Source organism: Macaca thibetana, chromosome 13 (genome assembly GCF_024542745.1).
Source record: "Macaca thibetana thibetana isolate TM-01 chromosome 13, ASM2454274v1, whole genome shotgun sequence".
NCBI lineage: Eukaryota > Metazoa > Chordata > Mammalia > Primates > Cercopithecidae > Macaca > Macaca thibetana.
Window position 1 is genome coordinate 80868578 of NC_065590.1, and position 19497 is coordinate 80888074.

Genomic DNA, 19497 nt, shown 5'->3' on the forward strand with positions numbered 1-19497 from the left:
CGCCCGGCCCATTTTTTTTTTTTTTTTTTTTTTGAGACGGAGTTTTGCACTTGTCACCCAGGCTGGAGTGCAGTGGCACTATCTCAGTTCACTGCAACCTCCACCTCCCAGGTTCGAGCAATTCTCCTGCCTCAGGCTCCCAAGTAACTGAGATTACAGGTGCCTGCCACCACACCCAACTAATTTTTGTATTTTTAGTACAGACGGGGTTTCACCATGTTGGCCAGGCTGGCCTTGAACTCCTGACCTTAGGTGATCCTCCTGCCTTGGCCTCCCAAAGTGCTGGGATTACAGGCACAAGCTACAATTTTTTACAATTTTAAATGGTTAAAAAATATATAAATGAATGGTTAAAAAAGACTAGGATGAATAAGTAGAGCACAGGGGATTTTTAGGGCAGTGAAAATATTTGGTGTAATACCATATTGGTGGGCTCATGTCACTATAAATTTATTCAAACCCATAGGCTATACAACACCAAAAAGAAACCCTAAGGTAAACGATGGAGTTCAAGTGATAACGATGCGCCAAGGTTCATATATTGTTACAAATGTGCCTTCCAGTGCAGGATGTTGACAGTGGCTGTGCACGTGTGGTGGCAGGGAGTATATGGGAATGCTGTACCTTTTGACCAATTTTGCTGTGATCCTAAAAACTGCTCTAAAAAATAAAGTTTATTATTATTTTTAATCAAAAGAAGGCTATTTTGTGATACATGAACAGTATATGAAATTCAAATTTCAGTGTCCATAAATAAAGCTTTATTGGAACACAGTCATGCCCATTTGTTTATGTCTTGCCTGTGGCTGCTTTTGCACTACAATGGCAGTTGAGCAGCTAGGAAAGACGCCATATGATCCCAAAAGCCTAAAATATTTACTATCTGGCCCTTTACTGAAAGGGTTTGCCAGCCCCTGCATTCCACTGATGGCCCTGCAGCAATCAGCCAGGATGAGCGAGTGATGGAAACACACTGCAGGGCTTGGTAAGACATGTGTGCTCCAGACGTTGGCAATCAACCCTATGAAGGCCCAGGGACTGCATGTCATTCAAGTTTGTAGGGGTCCAGTGGTCAGTGGCACACTGGGATAGCCTATCAAGTAAAAAACAAATCTACTGCGTTTTGCATCCTCTACAGAGAAGGAAACTCAATGCCTCTTAGACCACTTTGGGTCCTAGTACATCCCGCATTAGGAATACTATTCAGGCTGACACAAAAAGCTGCCAGCTTTGAGTGGTGCCTGGAACAGGAAAGGACCCAGGCCACAGTGTAAGCAGCCAGGCTACTTGGGCCACATGATCCAGCAGACCCTACGGTTTGGGGGTGTACGTAGTGGAAAAGATGCCATGTGCAGACCACAGTAGCGGGCCACCAGGCCCGATTAATATTTTGGTGTTTTATAGAGATGCGGTCTCTCTATGCTGCCCAGACTGATCATCTCGAACTCCTGGGCTCAAGTGATCCTCCCGCCTCGGCCTCCCTGAATGCTGGGATGACAGGCGCGCGTCGCGGCACCGGCCCAGCGTTTTACTTTCCCATACTCTGCATGAACCTTCCGGAATAAATGTTTCTATTTCATCAGGAAACCAGCCCTGCTCCGGCCCCTGCTGCGCGATCCCGCCCCGCCCGCCCAGCGCTCACCGCCTCCGGGCTTCTAGGCGCGCCGCGATGCGGAGGCGCCGGGCCTGGATGCGCTCCTGAGGGTTGTCGGAGTGGACCGAGGGCGCGAGAATCTGGGTGGACAAGTGCTCGTCCAGGTTCGGGTCCAGGCCCGCTAGGGACCCCGGCGGATTCATGGCAGGAGTCCCCGGCACCTAGGCGGCTCCCTCCGCACCACCTCCAGACCGCAGGCTGGTTGCTAGCAACAAACCGTTGCCAGGGAGAGCGGTCACCGGAGCCACCGCCCGAGTGGTTGCGCGCGCAGCTCCCTGGGCCCAGCCCGCCGCCAGCCGCCATTCGGGCGGAGCATCCCAGCCTCGGGCTGACGCCTCTCCAGCCGGTGGCTTGTCAGGGCTGTTGTCAGCCCCACGAAGGCCCGGTCGTATTAGCGGAGCTGTGGAGTCTCACCAGGAGACTAGAGGACTAAAGAGCTGGACCAAGCTGTGGTTCATCACTTACTGACCTTGATGATTAATTCATCTTCCATTAATTCATCAAATATTCCTCCAACTCATAGTCACCAAATACAAATACAAATGTTTGTAAAAATACAAAACTTAGCTGGGTTTGGTGGTGGGCACCTGTAATCCCAGCTACTCGGGAGGCTGAGGCAGGAGAATCACTTGAATCTGGGAGGTGGATGTTGCAGTGAGCCGAGATCGAGCCACTGCACTCCATCCTGGGCAAGAGCAAGACTCTGTCTCAAACAAACCCAACCAACCAACCAACCAAATACTGGATACCATTTAACAGGGTTCTGTCCCATTAGCCCTTGGGGAATTAAGGGCACTGGATGAGCAGTGAGAAAGGGTGGGTACTAGTCCTAGCCCTGCCCTGCCACCTTGGGCAAGTCACAACTTCTTGAGGGCCATTTTCTCAGCTGTTAAATGGTGCAACCCACAGACAATTGTGGGGCCAAGAAGATCCACCCTTTGTGAGTAAGAACTGCCCAGAGGCAAATGGAGTGGGTTTTTAAAATCAGTTCTTCCAAGTTTGCAAGCAGTAGTAAGGTTTAGGAATGCCAAAACCATCCAACAACTATAGAGTCTAACAGCAGCTGCCTGGATCCTTGCCTCACACCTGCCTAGGTGGTGGTGGTAGGAGGAGTGGGGGTAGTTGCTTCTAGGCTTCAGGGTCTTCTGCCAGATCTCTGTCTCCTTTGGTTGAAACCTAAAGCATTAAACTCTCCTAGGAGCCATGGTACAGCTCTGACCAAAAACTCACCCTGGTTCTGGTTCTTGTTTCCACTATCCATAAGGACAGAAACAAGTATGTGTGCATACGCATGTCTATGCCTGGGAGTAGGATACCATGAGAAAGTCAGTGGGAATCAGCTGTTGCACAAGAGATAAGTGAGAGCAAAGGTACCATACAAACCCATGAAAAGAGATCAGTGAGATACTTTGGCCCTACACTGTCCCAATACCACTTCCAACATCTTTTTAAATAAGAAATCTGACTCCATTTTTTGCTGCTATTTGGCTGCTGACAGCTTTTAAGCAGCACTCCCTCTTCTCCACATCTGGGCAAGCTGTTAAAAAAGCCTAGGTGTGGCCGGGCGCGGTGGCTCACGCCTGTAATCCCAGCACTTTGGGAGGCCGAGATGGGAGAATCACGAGGTCAGGAGATCGAGACCATCCTGGCTAACACGGTGAAACCCCCGTCTCTACTAAAAATACAAAAAATTAGCCAGGTGTGGTGGCGGGCGCCTGTAGTCCCAGCTACAGGGGAGGCTGAGGCAGGAGAATGGCGTGAACCCGGGAGGCGGAGCTTGCAGTGAGCCAAGATTGTGCCACTGCACTCCAGCCTGGGCGACAGAGCAAGACTCTGTCTCAAAAAAAAAAAAAAAAAAAAAGCCTAGGTGCTCTTTTTGGTGCTGGCAGATTTCAACTGTGTGCACTGGATACCCTCCTCCCAGCCTCAACCCTTAACCGCAATAAAAGCCCCAAGCTTGTCTCCTTTCCTGGCTCTCTCTAGCCATTTTCTGACCAGCTAGGTGGCCCTCTTTGCTCCCACAGGGAGCCTCAATTATGTAATAAACCTTTTCCGTTGGTGTGGGAAACACTTTCACTCACCGCTGGAAAGGGACCTCCTAGGAGGACAGTTTGCCAAAATCTATTAACTGTTTAAATTGAAATATTAAGGGGAAAGGGAGGAATAGAGAGAGATTTGTTAAAGGATACAGAATGACAGGTTCTAGTGTTCTGTACCACTGGAGGGTGACTGTAGTCAATAATATATAGTTTCAAATAGCAATGAGGATATCGAGCAATCCCAACACAAAGAAATGACAAATGTTTGAGATGATAGATATGCTAATTACCAGACCTGATCACTATACATTACATGCATTGAAACATTACTATGTACCCCATAAACATATATGACCATTATTTGCCCTTTTTTTTTTTTTTTTTTTTTGAGACAGTGTCTTGCTCAATTGCCCAGGCTGGAGTGCAGTGGCATAGTCTTGGCTCACCGCAACCTCTGCCTCCTGGGTTCAAGCAATCCTCCTTCCTCAGCTTCCCGAGTAGCTGGGACTACAGGGATGTGCCACCACGCTCGGCTAATGTTTATTGTATTTTTAGTAGAGACAAGGTTTTACCATGTTGGCCAGGGTGATCTCAGACTCCTGACCTCAGGCGATCTGCCCGCCTCGGCCTCCCAAAGTGTCAGGATTACAGACATGAACCACTACGCCCGGCCTGCCAAATTTTTTAAAATACTAAACATTTTTTAAACTGAACAAAGTACAGACAGAGGAAGAAATATTTTCATGGGGCATACAACTACGGTTTTAGAGGTCAAAGGAATGAAACAAACAAAGAAACAAAGAAAAACCACTAAACAAGAAAGTCAGAAAGTATGAATGAATTATGATTAAATATGAATGGGAAAATGAATGCTCAATTTTCAATTCCTTTGTAAATAGTTCATAAGTGAGTTAAATTTAGAAAATTGTTAAAAACTGAAAAAACTAGATAAAAACATATTTATTTGTATATGCACAAAAATAAATTAGCATATCCGTTCACTAGGCAATTCTAGTTAAAAGAATCATCGCAAGGAGATCATGGATCTAGTTATAGCTCATTGGGGTCACAACTACATCAGTTTTATTCAGCATTGTATACATAGCACCTAGCACAATATTTGATATGTAGTATGTGCTCAACAAATATTTTTTTGAAACATATACAGATGTATCTGTATGTTCATTCCAATTACTTGTAATATTAAAAAACTAGATATGACAAAATCCATCAATAGGGGAATCGATAAAGGAATCATGGGATTCTCTAACACGAGAATAAAGGTGACCTAGAAAGACATCCAAGATACATTATATGAGAAAGGAAAGAGGCAGCACAATATAGAGCCTGAGCCGAGTTTGATTTGAAACGTAGACAGTATGTACACAAGAAAAACAGGGGGAACACCACAAAGTAGTCGATATCCCTCAGGGGTGGCCTTATGGGTGATTTTCAGATTCTCTGAAGATTAAAAAAAAATGTTTACAATAAAGATAAATCACTTTTGACTCAATAAAACATAAAGCTTATTTATTCATGTTTTTGTAAGAGAAATAACAGGAGACCCCCAAGAGAGTGAGGCAGGCAGGTAGGGCTGTTACAGATGAGAGGGACTTCAGGAAGGGAGCCAGGTGATGTCCATTCACCTTGATGACTGACCAGCATCTAGACTGTGCTCCTCAACTGGTAGGCAATGCTGGTTCATACTAATAAGCTCATACAGGCCGGGCACAGTGGCTCACGTCTGTAATCCCAGCACTTTGGGAGGCCGAGGCAGGCAGATCACGAGGTCAGGAGATCGAGACCAGCCTGACCAACATGGTGAAACTCCGTCTCTACTAAAAATACAAAAATTAGCTGGGTGTGGTGGTGCGTGCCTGTAATTCTAGCTACTCAGGAGGCTGAGGCTGGAGAATCGCTTGAACCCGGGAGGCGGAGGTTGCAGTGAGCAGAGATTGCGCTCTAGCCTGGGTGACAGAGCAAGATTCCATCTCAAAAAAAAAAAGAAAACTCATACAAAAGACTGGCTGGCTCATACTAACAAGCTCACAAAAGAAAAACATAGAATTTATTTTAGCAAGTACAACCATCACACAGGCAGTGTGCGTTTTCGTGCCCTGTGACCAGCACATCTCTGTGGGCTGATCTACGAAGGGGATCAAACTCTGACTGAGAAGTCCCTTGATCTGTAGGACTGACTGCCATGGTTCAGAGGCTCACAATGGGGATAATTTGCCACAAGAACAGTTGAGTCCCTCATCCCTGGGAAGGTTTTTGAGAAATCTGGCTATATGGGCTTCCCTTGCTAAGGAAGGTACCTGGGCATTCACCTTCAGCTTTTATAGTCTTTTTTCAGAAAAAGAAGGATGAACTGATTTGATTTTATATCTTACTAAGTCTAGTCACACTTAATTCTACATCCAATAAGTTTACACTAACTCACCTTAATTGGAATGTGGGGATGCTGGCAAATTCATCAAACATTTAGACCACTTCTTAGGTTATTTCTATCTTTCCATTTGTGTGAATTTTACTAATTAGATTCTGAGAAGGCAATCTTACTCATTTTTAATTTGGGGAACTGCCTTACCATCATCTTCATATACTGCCTCAAAAGGTATGAAGCAGGAAAGAGAGGGGAGGAGGCATGGAAGTCATGAGCTGTGTCACATGGTTTAAAGTTCAAAGAAAAAAGAGAACTAGATATTAGTAGAAACCAAGCACCCACCTTAGTCCACTGACTATGCTAAACACCCTACATGCATTATTCTCATTCAATCCTTCACATAGTGTAATTGTGGTAATATGAATCCCATTTTATAGATGAGGAAACTAAGGCTTAGAAAAAAGTAAAAAGCTCTTTAAAGTTTGCAGAGTTGAACGTGACTAAGAAACAGCCATTTTATGAAAACTTTGGGAGGTTTTAAGAAAACTCAGAATGAAAAGAAGAAAAATTGAAGGAACAGTTGTAAAGTTTTCTTTCAGGAAATTTGTGAACAGAGGAAAAAAGATGAGAGTGGGAAGAGGAGCAAGACCCTTTGGGGGCATAGGGTTTTTTTTAAGTTTTGGTAGCCCCAAGAGTGCTTACATAGTATCTACCTGGTACGCGTCATCAGGAACTTGGGAGGTGTTTGAGGTTTACAGATAAAAGGGAGGGAATAACTGCTACCACAATCAAGAGCACGGGAGGGAAAGGGATTAAGAGAGAACAGCCTGGGTTAAAACATGGGGCATTTTCTTCCTGTCTTCAAGCCTGTTACTGAAATTTTTTTTTTTTTTTGAGACAGTCTTGCTTTGTTGCCCAGGCTGAAGTGCAGTGGCGCAATCTCAGCTCACTACAACCTCTGTCTCCCAGGTTCAAGCGATTCTCCTGCCTCAGCCTCCCGAGTAGCTGGGACTACAGGTGCGGGCCACCATGCCCGGCTAATTTTTTGTTATTTTTAGTAGAGACGGGGTTTCACTGTTAGCCAGGATGGTCTTGATCTCCTGACCTCATGATCTACCTGTCTCGGCCTCCCAGAGCGCTGGGATTACAGGCGTGAGCCACTGCACCTGGCCTGAAATTTTTTTAAGTGCCTACTGCCAGAGCTGAGAGATCGATGTAAAAATGGGAAATATTCTCCTCAGAAGCAATGTCATGTAATGGGAATTATAGTTTCTGTACTGTAATTTAGTTGTACTAAGTGTGGTCTAACAGGTTTTTATGGGATTTGTCTGGAAAATTAATACGTTAACACTCTTTCTATGGGAAAATGCTTCTGAGGAAGAAACCACCTTACAAACTAATTGAGGTGTGACCCCATCATGATCAGACTATAGAGACTGCCACCACCCAGTTCTGGGCGAGTCAGGAGCAGTGTACTATGACAAGCTGCTACTGCCATCTGCCTCACATTCTGCCTTTTGAAGCAAGTCACAGGATCACAAAATGCCCAGGAGCAAGTGGCTGATCTTTCTAAAAACAGAACAAAACGTTTTCAGTGTTTTGCTTTAAAATAACCAATGATTCTCTGAGACAGGTGGCTGAATATTAGTTTTCTCCCATAGCTCCCTCCCCTTTTGCACCTACCAAGGAAAACAAAGAAGACAATCTGAAAACAATTACAAGGATTTAAAAATTATTTACTTTTACTTTTATTACAATAAATAATTATCAATAATAGTAATAGAATTAAACAATTTTCAATGAAAACCTACTGCATTACTTTGGGGTTTCACAGCAGCAGAAATAAACATAAATCCAGTGGAAAGGGCAAGGCTTCCAGAATCCAGTGACAAGAAACAGTCTGGTCTTGATTATTTGGGCTAGCAATGGGAAACACTAATACAGATAATGCAAAAACAATGAAATGCATCGGCATACTCTATTTATACATCACATTATCTGACACTTCAAAATATTCCAGCTAAGTAATTTAAGCCAGCCATGAAGCTCTGTTTCTGCAAGTGTTAGAGTTCTGCCCCAGCAAGCCTGTGGCACAACTGCTCCCAGAGCCACCCTCTGGCCAGGAATGGGCCCCATCATGCAGACCTGGAAGCCTCCACCCTGGTGGAAGCAGTCATCTTTCTCAAAGCTCTTTCTGGCTCCCAAAACCCATGGTTAAAGGAAAATGGGGAAGTGACATATTTAAAGGGCCTTTCTCGAGGACTGAGATGAACTGGCAGACAGACTGCGGCTCCAGATCAGAAAGAGGCTTCAGAGTAAGGGCCACATGCAGATTAAGTCCACATTAAGAAACAATCTAATAAAAGCTGACCATTTTGCTGATAATCAAGTGGACTGCATGTATATATGAATATATCATACATACCTATGTAGAGAATATATGCGTACATATTAAATAGGCATATACACACATCACACCTAACCAGATAAAATAAATGGTACATACATTGCTACTATGAACACAGCAAGTCCCAGACAAATGACTAATATGTTCAATTAAACTACTTGAATTAAACTACTCTCCCTCTCCCCAAAAGATTCTGCTTGCAGCAAACATACTCCAGTTGCTCAAGCGGTGTTGTTTCTAGGTTCCTGAGAAGGAATGGAATCGTCCTCTTGTTTCAGAACACTACAGAAAGCCAACTGCAACAGGACCAAGCTAAACAACTCATATATTTGATTTGGCCATGATTCCTGCCACCTATTCTTAGTGACAGGGCATGGAACCTTACTGAGAAAGACACCAATTTCTTTTTCTACAACTAGCTACAAATGTACCGTATTACGTTAGATGGAGGGGGACGGGGGGAAGGTGAGCAGCAGGGAGTTTACATGTTGGCAGTTATTCATTGCCTTTCCCTTTACCCAGAGAAAATGCTATTTAAAAAAAAAAAAAAAAATCCCAGAAATTTAGAGTTCAATAATGAATTTTGCTTTCTTGGCACATTTTTGAAATGATTATATCATTACATGTGGATAGGTCTTTATCTCCTGAATGCTCCTCTAGGGAGGCAAGTTATCTAAACAACAAAATAACCTACAAAAAAAGTTAATATTGGCCGGGCGCGATGGCTCAAGCCTGTAATCCCAGCACTTTGGGAGGCCGAGACGGGCGGATCACGAGGTCAGGAGATCGAGACCATCCTGGCTAACACGGTGAAACCCCGTCTCTATTAAGAAATACAAAAAACTAGCCGGGCGAGGCGGCGGGCGCCTGTAGTCCCAGCTACTCGGGAGGCTGAGGCTGGAGAATGGCGTGAACCCGGGAGGCGGAGCTTGCAGTGAGCTGAGATCCGGCCACTGCACTCCAGCCTGGGTGACAGAGCGAGACTCCGTCTCAAAAAAAAAAAAAAAGTTAATATTGTGAGCAGTCTCAACTTGTAGTTATTAAACTCAAAGTCTAATGCTGAAAGACAACAGTAATTTAAACAGATTTATTTATTTTTATTATTATTTTTTGAGTTGGAGTCTTGCTCTGTCACTCTGGCTGGAGTAGAGTGGCTCGATCTCCGCTCACTGCAATCTCCATCTCCCAGGTTCAAGCGATTCTCCTGCCTCAGCCTCCCCAGTAACTGGGATTACAGGCACATGCCACCATGCCCAGCTAATTTTTTTGTATTTTTAGTGGTAACAGGGTTTCGCCATGTTGCCCAGGTTGGTCTCGAACTCCTCAGCTCAAGCAATCCACCTGCCTTAGCTTCCCAAAGTGCTGGGATTACAGGTGTGAGCCACCACACCTGCCCCAGATTTATAATGCTATTCACAGATCTTGCAGAATTATAACAGGCTCCTTCTACAACTTGGTTAGTGACATCAAGTACTAACTAAATATGTTCCAGGTCAAGAACTTACTTTTGAGATATTCAAAAAGTGCTTGTCAAGAATATCAGAATCTAGAATTCATGGCAAATTGTATATATTTTAATAAAAACCTTAAAATAAATTCTAATTTTAATTGCTACTCATAGAAACTGCTCAAGAGACGGTATTAGCCAAAGAGACATGAAATATCCACAGCATTTAGCTACTCCCTGCATCTTCAGTACTGTCTCTAACTTCAATTGTAGTATGTGCTGCTGAAGAGAGCAGTCTGCTTCCAATTTCAACACAGTATTAAGGTACTCTATAGTCATCATCCAATATACATGCTTTAAAAACAGCACTACTCTGATTTAGCCTGGCTTTCTAAGAATGATTCTCTGGAGAGAAAGACCATATGAATGATCCGTGGAAGACCAGAACAATCCTGCTGCGGTCCAAATGGATTTTCCTAGAGACAAGCCTTTGTTAAAATATTCTAAAATCAGTGTATGTGGCACCTTCCAATTCTGGGAACCTGGCCTCTCTAAGCATATGCAATACAACCCCCTCGCTTAAGCTACCTGTGAGAGAGCTACAAATGGCAAAACTTCTTTTGCTACTCTAAATATTAATGCATTAAAATATCTGTCTAGATAGGGAGCAGATCCCTGCTTTAAAAAAAATAGATTATTATCTCTTGCATATTTGTTTACTAAAGAGCAAAGCATATTACTAGCATGCAGGCTTAAAAAGTTACATTTATTCTGCACTGTAGAAACACTGGAAATGAACAGCCAACAAATCCAATTCCCACAGCTCCATGCAAGGAAGAAGCATATCACCACTTTCTCTGGAAAAGTTAGACAACCATGATTAACCACACACCCTACAATAACTGCCTGCCAATGTCAGTCATTTGTAGCACTGTCAAACATAAAAACTAAAATATGCAAATCACATGGGTTACATAATCAATAAAGGAAAATCAGAAATTTACTTAAGCTTCCTAAAATGCCCAGAGCATCATACATTCAAGTTTCAGAGATTTAACACCATTTTACTTTTAAAACTGTCACTTTAAATGTACATGTCAAAGTGCTTCAAATGTAGCATACTAGTTAAAATTCTTCCTGGAAGGTTCTAGTGCTGGCAGCTAACTTACTCAAGTTATTCACCCACAGGGTGTTCAAGAAAGGGTATGCTGCCTTACAAAGACACCTCATGGGACACAGAAAATTCTGGTCTGACTTCACAAATTTTCTATAGGGTACTTAAATCCAGAGCTGAGGTCAAGATAAGGCCACTCTGAACACAGGCATCAACACAACCAAAGATTTCTGTATCTGTTTTTGGCTCTTTGGGGACCCAAAGTCAAAAGTTCCAGCCCATCAAGCTTACTTTGCTCCCTCTGGCACGTTCCCAGTCCTTGACTAGTCAAGAGATCTAAGGCAATCAAGGAGGTCTGAATGTGGCAACATCTAGGGGCAAGAAGGCAAGACCTGAGTGGGCAGCCTCTCTCCTAGGTGGTGGGTAGTTAAGAGGAAACCCAGGTGAAGAACAAAGAGGAAGAATTACAAATAGGCTTCTATATAAAATATAAAAGGGAAAAGTGCCTCTGACTCAAACACCTTCAGATTATCTTTTTATTCTTCATAGGTCATAGAGTCAAAGTCTGTTATGGAAGCGAGGTACATTCCAAATGCATTTTGACTGACTACAAAAATAAACCAGTTCTTTGAAAACCACACTTAGGAAACTTTCAAATTCATAGGATATTTCAAATTCACAGGATGTTCAAGTCCCTTCTTCCCTTTAAAGTGGAAACTACACCTGCTTTTTCCTTTGTATATTCTCCCAAAGCTCAGGCTCCAGGTCATAATCAATAATCTTTTGGTACCTATTCAGAATTGGGGTAACTCTAGACATACACTCCCCTCCTCTCAGTGCCTCTATATTAGAATAAATAACATGATGGTATTAGTACTGTAACATCCTAACCACAATCAGCATTTAGCTTTGTTTTCAAAATTAGAATTAAAAGTATTTCAATAATGACATTAAAATGACAAGGAGGAATATTTAGCTTTTTATTTGGAAGTTATTCACTCTATTACCCTTAAGACTAAAACCCATAAACTCTATCAATTACCTATTTGTGGAAGAATGACACTGTAAACTGTAGCAATGTCAAACTGTGTACTGCACGAAAAGCATGGATAATATTAAAGGATCACAAAAGGCAGCATTAGCATTCTCCATCCAGGTATTATTAAATCTTTTTATCCCATGCCCCCCTCAAATATAGGAGAATTATTATCTGATAAGCCTGAAAGGACTTTTTTAAATACTATAACCTAAAAAGACACTTCTTACCGGCATATGCAACTTTGGTCAGCAGAAACACAATACGACCCTCTGGCCTAGCTAAGGCACTCTATTCTGAAAGTACAGAAAACATGCATGGATGCTCCTTATTATGGCATTGCTCCCCAAAAGGCAGCTCACACTGTATGCTGGGGAGAAAGAATGGGACATGAAGTCACTCACAATATCATGCATAAGCTTGAGAGACCTTTCATACTTTGGAAATGTTGTAGTAATTGGCATGACATAAATGCACACCGCTATCTGTAATGAAGTCCTGCTTCAGCTGCTATATCTCTAGACAACAAATGGGGGCTCTCAAGATGCACTTTCAAGAATGGCAGACTAAAACAAGAAAAAGAGTCTGCAGTACACTAAAGATTCACAAGTATCCTGAAACAGTGAATTGCTCAATTTCACTTTCCCCTTGTTGACAGCCACTTTTCTTTCATCGAACAATGTCAATAAAACTGACTATAGCATCATTCTTTACCACCATAGGGAAACAAGTCATACAGTATGGCACAAAACAATTTTCAAATAAATTTGATACAACCAAAAGAGGGCAGAAACACACTTTTGAAGTAAAAGGGCCCCCAAACTATAGAACGTGACCTTAATGCCAGAAGTAAAGGGTATTTTTACTATACTGTACAAGGTCAAGAAATCCTGTGGTCCAAATCTGTCATTTTATAAACATTTATCAGTTCTTTTCTTATATAATACAGATTAATCTCATGCTTGTGTATAAGGTCAACAAAATGGTAAAATAATTAGCTTAGAAATCTTAAAACAAAGCTTTTTCCCTACCCCCAATTAACACTTTATTCAGTTCAATTTTACAGATCACAAAGAACAAGGTATACAAAAAATAGTTACCGTCACTTAATTGGTTAATTCTCTGACTTCCATGATGGCAATTAACAAACATGGGATCATTATCTGCATTTTTCTGCATCCATTTCTCATCTATTTCCAACGTTCATCTGTGTCTCAGAGAAAGTCACCAAATATACCTCAACCTTTACAATTTTTAAAAATGTGTATAGAACCATGAGCTAGTGCCGTGACTCATTTCTAATAACTTGAATGACAATGATTGGAATTTATAAATTTTAAAAATGAAACATCAATTGCAGTTATTTTTTACAAAGCAGCAGACTAAAATTCAACAAAGAAATACACTATAATTAAATTTAACAATGGTCACATTCATAAATAGTTACGAATTTAATTACATATCAACACAGTGGTGCCTATGTTATCCAAGTGCAGCCTGTCCAAAAAAAGGAGGTTTAAGATACACTCTTCATTCAAGCACAAACTTCATTCAGTGAAAAAAGAAAATCAGCAAGTAAATTTCACCACCACCAAATTAAATGAAGACAAAGTAAAAAAGAAACAGAATATCCACATCATGAAAAAATATGGTCTACACAACAACTACACTAAAATTAAAGGGATTTTTATGTTTGTCAGTAAACCTCAGAAATTACTCCAAGTCATAGTAACACTAAAGGGGGCATGTACTCAGTAAGGCATATATATCAAAAGTTTTCAAGTGGGGAAATGGACAAGCTGGGGAAGTCAGAATTTCTCTCTGTTTTATCTCGTATGAAATAAAAAACACAGCACCCCACCCTGAAAAAAGAGAGAAGGGAAGGACAGACAGACAGACAAAGTGAATCAAAAAATTAATTTTGGTCATAGAGAGGTTCATGAAATTCCTAACTCCAATTTATATTTATCTTACAAGGTACTTTTATCTGCATTCCTCACAAGTCATTATCATAAGACTGGGACTGTCACATGCATTCCTACAATTAGAGCTCACAGGCACCAAATCTCAGGAACCTGCAGCTGAAGGGGGGAAAATGCCACATCTAAACAATGAACCATCCCAATGGGTGAGCTATAATTACAACCCATTCTCAAATTTTCAACTGATTATTTCTCTTTAGGAGAAAATTAAACCATTTATCAAGATCTGTTCCATAATAAAGAGAGCTAGAATACTAGAGAATCTAAATATATATTAGCTAATAAATGTGTTAGTTCTCTTACCATTTGAGGACAAAAGCCATTTTCAGGGGAAAGGGAAACCAGTATTTGGCAACTGTCTATTGTTTGGTAATCACTGGCATCTCTTGCTGAAGGTGACTTATTTTTATCCTTTCCCTATACTAGATTTGGACTATTGCTACTCCCACTATTACAAAGTACCAAATATGAAAACACACTGTGGTTTTCTGAGTGTTATCAGTGTTCTGAAACCAATTTTGGTATTAAAAAAAAAACAAAAAACAAAAAAAACCAAGCATCTTTAACCCTGCATGAATCACAACATTGTAAACTCATGAAGTCAGAACCACTAGGAACATTTCGCTGGTCTAATGTACATTCTGCTCAACCAAAATGTCACATAGTTTTATAAAAAATAAAATAGGCTGAGAGTTAGTAGGTCCAAAATTTCACAAGTTCAGATTACATGTATCATTCCTGCTATCCAAGTATCATACTGAGATCCCACGTCTGTCAAGCAGATCAGTCTAGTTCAATGGTGATGGAGGAAATATTTACAAGCATTTATTTACAGTACTTCTTTCTGCCCAAAGAAAGATTATTACAGGCCAATATTCTTTTCTTCCATTCCTAGTCAATCTGAGTTTGGTTTCCTCAATGAGAAGGGGTAAATCTGAAAATGGCTGCTCAGCTGCTTTACCTGTGAAAAATCAGAACATGAGACAGTGACAAATACGTACCTTATTGTGTTTTTAAAAGCACACAGAATTTACCCTAGAGATAACAATTTATTGACATGGCAAAAATCATGAGAAATACTGAAAAGGTTTTTCTGGAGTAGGACAGCTATAGAGCTAGACAGCTAAATGGGAGTACTAGAACTACCCTGGGAAAGTTTGGACTTGGAACTAAAATCCAGACTTCAGAACCCTCCAGAGCACTCAAATTCACATCCAAATCTGAAAAACTATAGGATTAGTTGACCTGTAGTATCTAGATCAAGTAATAACATTTATAGTTAGACTAAATATTCAGCTTGCTAAACATTTCTAAGTAATCACTCCTAATCCCAATGAAATAGTAGAAAACTAGATCTATGAATTTGGAGAGGCTTTATTAGTTAGGGTATCTCTACTGGGAAGGCAAGAGCTTAAAGGCCAGCAAGTGCATGTCATTTACTTGATACCTATTATTTACATTTCAGTAGTTAAAGTGAATGTTTTGTGTGGCCTAGCAAGTTTTAACTTCTGGCCAGAAGTTGTAGACATGGTAAAAGAACACAAAGACAGACAAAAAAGATGACCCTAAGTTGTTTTCCAGTTAGCCTCTTATTTATTTTCCAGGTTTTTAACAATGAAAATGTAGTACCTTTGTAATTTAAAGAAAAGTGTATTTTGGTTTGGTTTGGTATGTTTGTAGCTTTCTAAAGATATGCTTCTATAAGGCTATAGTAAATGAAAATTTAAAAAGACACTGGCAAATGGATATTCTATGCCATGCATATACTGATGAAATATCAGGAAAAAGGCCCAAGAATGTTGCTATAAGGCATATAAGGTTACATTTGTAAAAATAAAAACAAAAATAATTATGTCTTATATCACAATTCATCGCAGCTTTTTTCTCCTTAACAGTTGTATCTAGTTTGTTCTAACAAATGAGGGCAACTTTGTAGAGAAACACTAAGGGAAGAAAGCCCAAGTTTAGCAACATATGCAAGGTATAAAGTTGTTATCAAGCGTGATAGCTGCCTCTCCCACTTAAAAACTGTGTATGAAAATACAGAAGATATTTTGTTTCTCAAATGGATTTACAGCAGGGTTCCTTTCAAAACAAGCACACCAAATAGAAGTGTCTGAAGAGTCATAAAAGTGTGAATACCCTGTCACAACCCCATTCCTATGAAATTATCCTCGGAAAATAAAGTAAATGAAACAAAAATATTCCAGATTGTTTACGCCAACATTTTTCTTTCTTTCTTTTTTTATTTTATTTATTTATTTATTTTTTTATTTTTTTATTGAGACAGGGTCTCACTTTGTCACCCAAGCTGGAGCACAGTGGCACCATCTCAGCTCACTGCAGCCCCGACCTCCTGGGCTCCAGTGATCCTCCCACCTCAGCCCTCCAAGTAGCTGGGACTACAGGCCTGTGCCACCACACCCAGCTAGTTTTTTTGTATTTTTTGTAGAGACAGGGTTTTGCAATGTTATCCAGGGTGGTCTCGAACTCCTGAGCTCAAGCGATCCACCCGCCTCAGCCTCCCAAAGTGCTAGGATTACAGGCATGAGCCACCACACCCAGCCTAGGGCAATATTTATAATGGTGAAAATCTGGAAACAACCTAAATGACTAACTGTGCTGTGCAGGGTCATTATTAAGTAATCTCCTTGGTGGAATACTGCACAGCCTATGTTAAAATATGTAAAATAATTAGAAAAGAATGTTAAGTGAAAGAAAAACCAAATGGTTCTGTTTGATTTCATTTTATCTGTATTCGTCCATTCTCCTAAAATTAGTTTTAGAAGAAAATATCAAGCTTACAAAACATTTCTTAAAATCTCTTTTCTTCTATATTCCCCCTTATTTATTAATTTTGCTGATGAGGGCTCAAGAATAACACACATGAAGTAAAACCTCAAATAACGCAAAAGTCTTCCTTCAGTCTGAAATTCTAATCTCCCTCACCACAATTGCTGCAAACTGGGCAGCGGGAGGGAAAACGCACTACACAACCAATTATAGTTTCTTTCCAAATGTTGTTAATGAACAATAAAAATGCCCCTAAAGCTAAAGAAGCAAGTGAAGAAATCGATAATCAACAAATGTGATTATCTGATCCCATATAACTAAAGGCTCAAACAGTTTACAATTCTACTCACCAAGAAAATGGCTTATACATACCCACTTACAATAGGAACTAATTCCTCACAATAATTATCCAGCCTTAAAATCATTTGTAATTACAGTAATATACTCATTACAGAAACAATATCTGAAATTAAACATCTGGATATTATCCAAAATTTAGAAAATATCCCAAAACCCTTACAGCTACTATAATAAGCTACTTTCTTTTTAAAATTTTCCATTGCCTCCTTTCTACTTGGAGGCATTTATTGGTTCCATTTATAAGACCCAAATTGAACCAATTTTGCTGTAGATTACTCACCACTCGTACTCCATAATGGATGTGGGCCAGAGTAAAAGCCGTTGTTAATGTATACAGGAGAATGCTCTCAACGTAAGAGGCTACTCCTAGGTTTACCACTAAGACAACCAAGAAGAGAGGAACCAGCAACCAATTCAAAGTTGGACACCGGGTACTACTCATTTGGCAAACAATCAGCTGACACTGGACGTTAGTTTAAAAAAATAAGAGAGAAAAAAAGAAAAATTTCATTAGCAAAGCACTTCCAAAACTAGTCATTCCAACATTTGAAAAGCATTCAAGTACCTGAACCAACACACTTACATTATCTAAGTTCAGAAGTTCTCAATGCTTAGGGGCCCGACTGGACCCCTGGCCCTGCCCAAAAACCTATGCACCCTCACAGTGTGTGTCAGAAAAGGCTGGAAGATAACTAACTGAATAAGGATGCTATAGAAGGCATTCTTTCACTGGGCAACAGTTTGAATAAAAGAAATTTCTCTCAATTTTAAGACTCTATGATATGTAAAAAAAAAAAAAAAAAAAAAAAAAATTCCAAATTGCCTCTCACACCCCCACACAATTAAGTTTCTTTATAGCAATGAAGAAGCGCTACCTCCAGTTCAGTCCCGTTGCCATAATTAATATCTCAAAACCTCTTTGGCTCCTTTATTTTTGAAGAGCTTACTTAAATACAATTCTTTCAGAGATACTTTTTATACAATGCATTAGTGTTTTTAGATGTTTAAACCCTATAAAGTCAGCAGGACTTGGGATATTACACACGTTACAAACATGGAAACATAAGATGAGTAGCTAAGTTACAAAATAAAAACTTCTAAGGAACTGGCCTGAGCTAGAACACAGACCTTCTGGCTTTCAGGACTATCAGGGTCTTTTCTCAACTCCTGATCTCTGCTTCCTGTCTGCTGTCTTGCACAGTCCAGCATGGAAAGGAATTTATAAAAATATGTTATTACAAAGTTTTAAATTCCATGTTCCTAATCTTAAAATCAGCTGATTTTTAAAGTGTGTGTTTTCTCTTTCTCAAAAATCTCTTCCAAGCTTCCTAGAATAATCATTTAAGTCTACAGCCATTTCAGTCATACTGGTAATATATTTAGAGTCTAAAGGGAATCTATAAATTTTTTCCATGAATTCTTCAGCAGGCAACCAAAATAAAAAATTCAAGTGTGCCACAGTTCCAAAATACTACTGTAGTCTCCAATCCTATTGGTTTCAAAGGGCAAAACAAAGTAATTTTCAGCATTTCAGTTTTTGGGGTTACTATTCTTTCAAATTTCTAAAATAAAAATCTTTAAATTAAAATATGTTTATTCTAATATTAAAAATTTCTCAAATTATCAAATTCTGTCATACATTCCTAATATATATTATGATTTTTAAAAGAAAAAAACTTACTGTGCTGTTGGCAAAGGCTGTTCCAACCATAAAGTAGAATACTCTAGGATGCAGCTCTAAAATATCTGAAGGTGACCAAAGGATCCACGCTGTAGACAAAATGAACAGCAAGCATGGAGAAAATAAGGGAACCACAGCTTCATAGACTGAATTGTGTTTCAAGGTGTTATTTTTATAGCTTCTGGAAAAAAAAAATCAAGTAATATTAAAAAATTAAGTAATATAAAGAACATTATTACATATAAATTATACAGTACTTGTACTGTAGTTTATAGTTTTCTTATTTATACACTTATTTTATACTCACAATAATCTTGTGGCATAGACAGAACCAACATCATTAATCCCATTTTACAGACAGGCTAAGTGAGGATAAGAGAATTTAAATTTACAAAACTTGCTACCAAGTGGCAGGGCCAGGGTTAGAACGGAAATCTTCTGACCTCTAATCCCATTTCTTTCTCTTTAAACCAAACTATCAACTGCTGTGCTAAGAATATAAAGATGAATAAAATTTGGACTTTGTTCTATGAGATATTCTAATGGGGGAAATAAGATGAACATAAAATATTAGAAGAGTACCTCAAAGTGCAGCTTT

The 19497-nt window shown here is 40.1% G+C and overlaps 2 protein-coding genes across 4 annotated transcripts in view; both read right to left on the reverse strand.

The window, feature by feature from the left end:
• DRC1 (dynein regulatory complex subunit 1) overlaps positions 1-19497 on the reverse strand; it is a 265623-nt gene that overhangs the window by 53373 nt on the left and 192753 nt on the right. The window contains exon 2 of one of the 3 annotated variants that reach the window (XM_050753628.1): positions 1643-1833. In XM_050753628.1, the coding sequence (XP_050609585.1) occupies positions 1643-1797 (155 nt within the window). In that variant the 5' untranslated portion in view covers positions 1798-1833. Of the gene's footprint in view, positions 1-1642; positions 1876-19497 lie in introns of those variants that run through there. The other 2 variants (XM_050753627.1, XM_050753629.1) reach the window with 2 other exon arrangements.
• The window catches only part of SELENOI (selenoprotein I), a 45615-nt gene continuing 37687 nt past the window's right edge, over positions 11570-19497 (reverse strand). The window contains exons 8-10 of the mRNA XM_050753664.1: positions 18900-19080; positions 17499-17681; positions 11570-15026 (exon numbers count right to left, since the gene is read on the reverse strand). Coding sequence (XP_050609621.1) covers positions 14928-15026; positions 17499-17681; positions 18900-19080 — 463 coding nt within the window. The 3' untranslated portion in view covers positions 11570-14927. The remainder of the gene's footprint in view (positions 15027-17498; positions 17682-18899; positions 19081-19497) is intronic.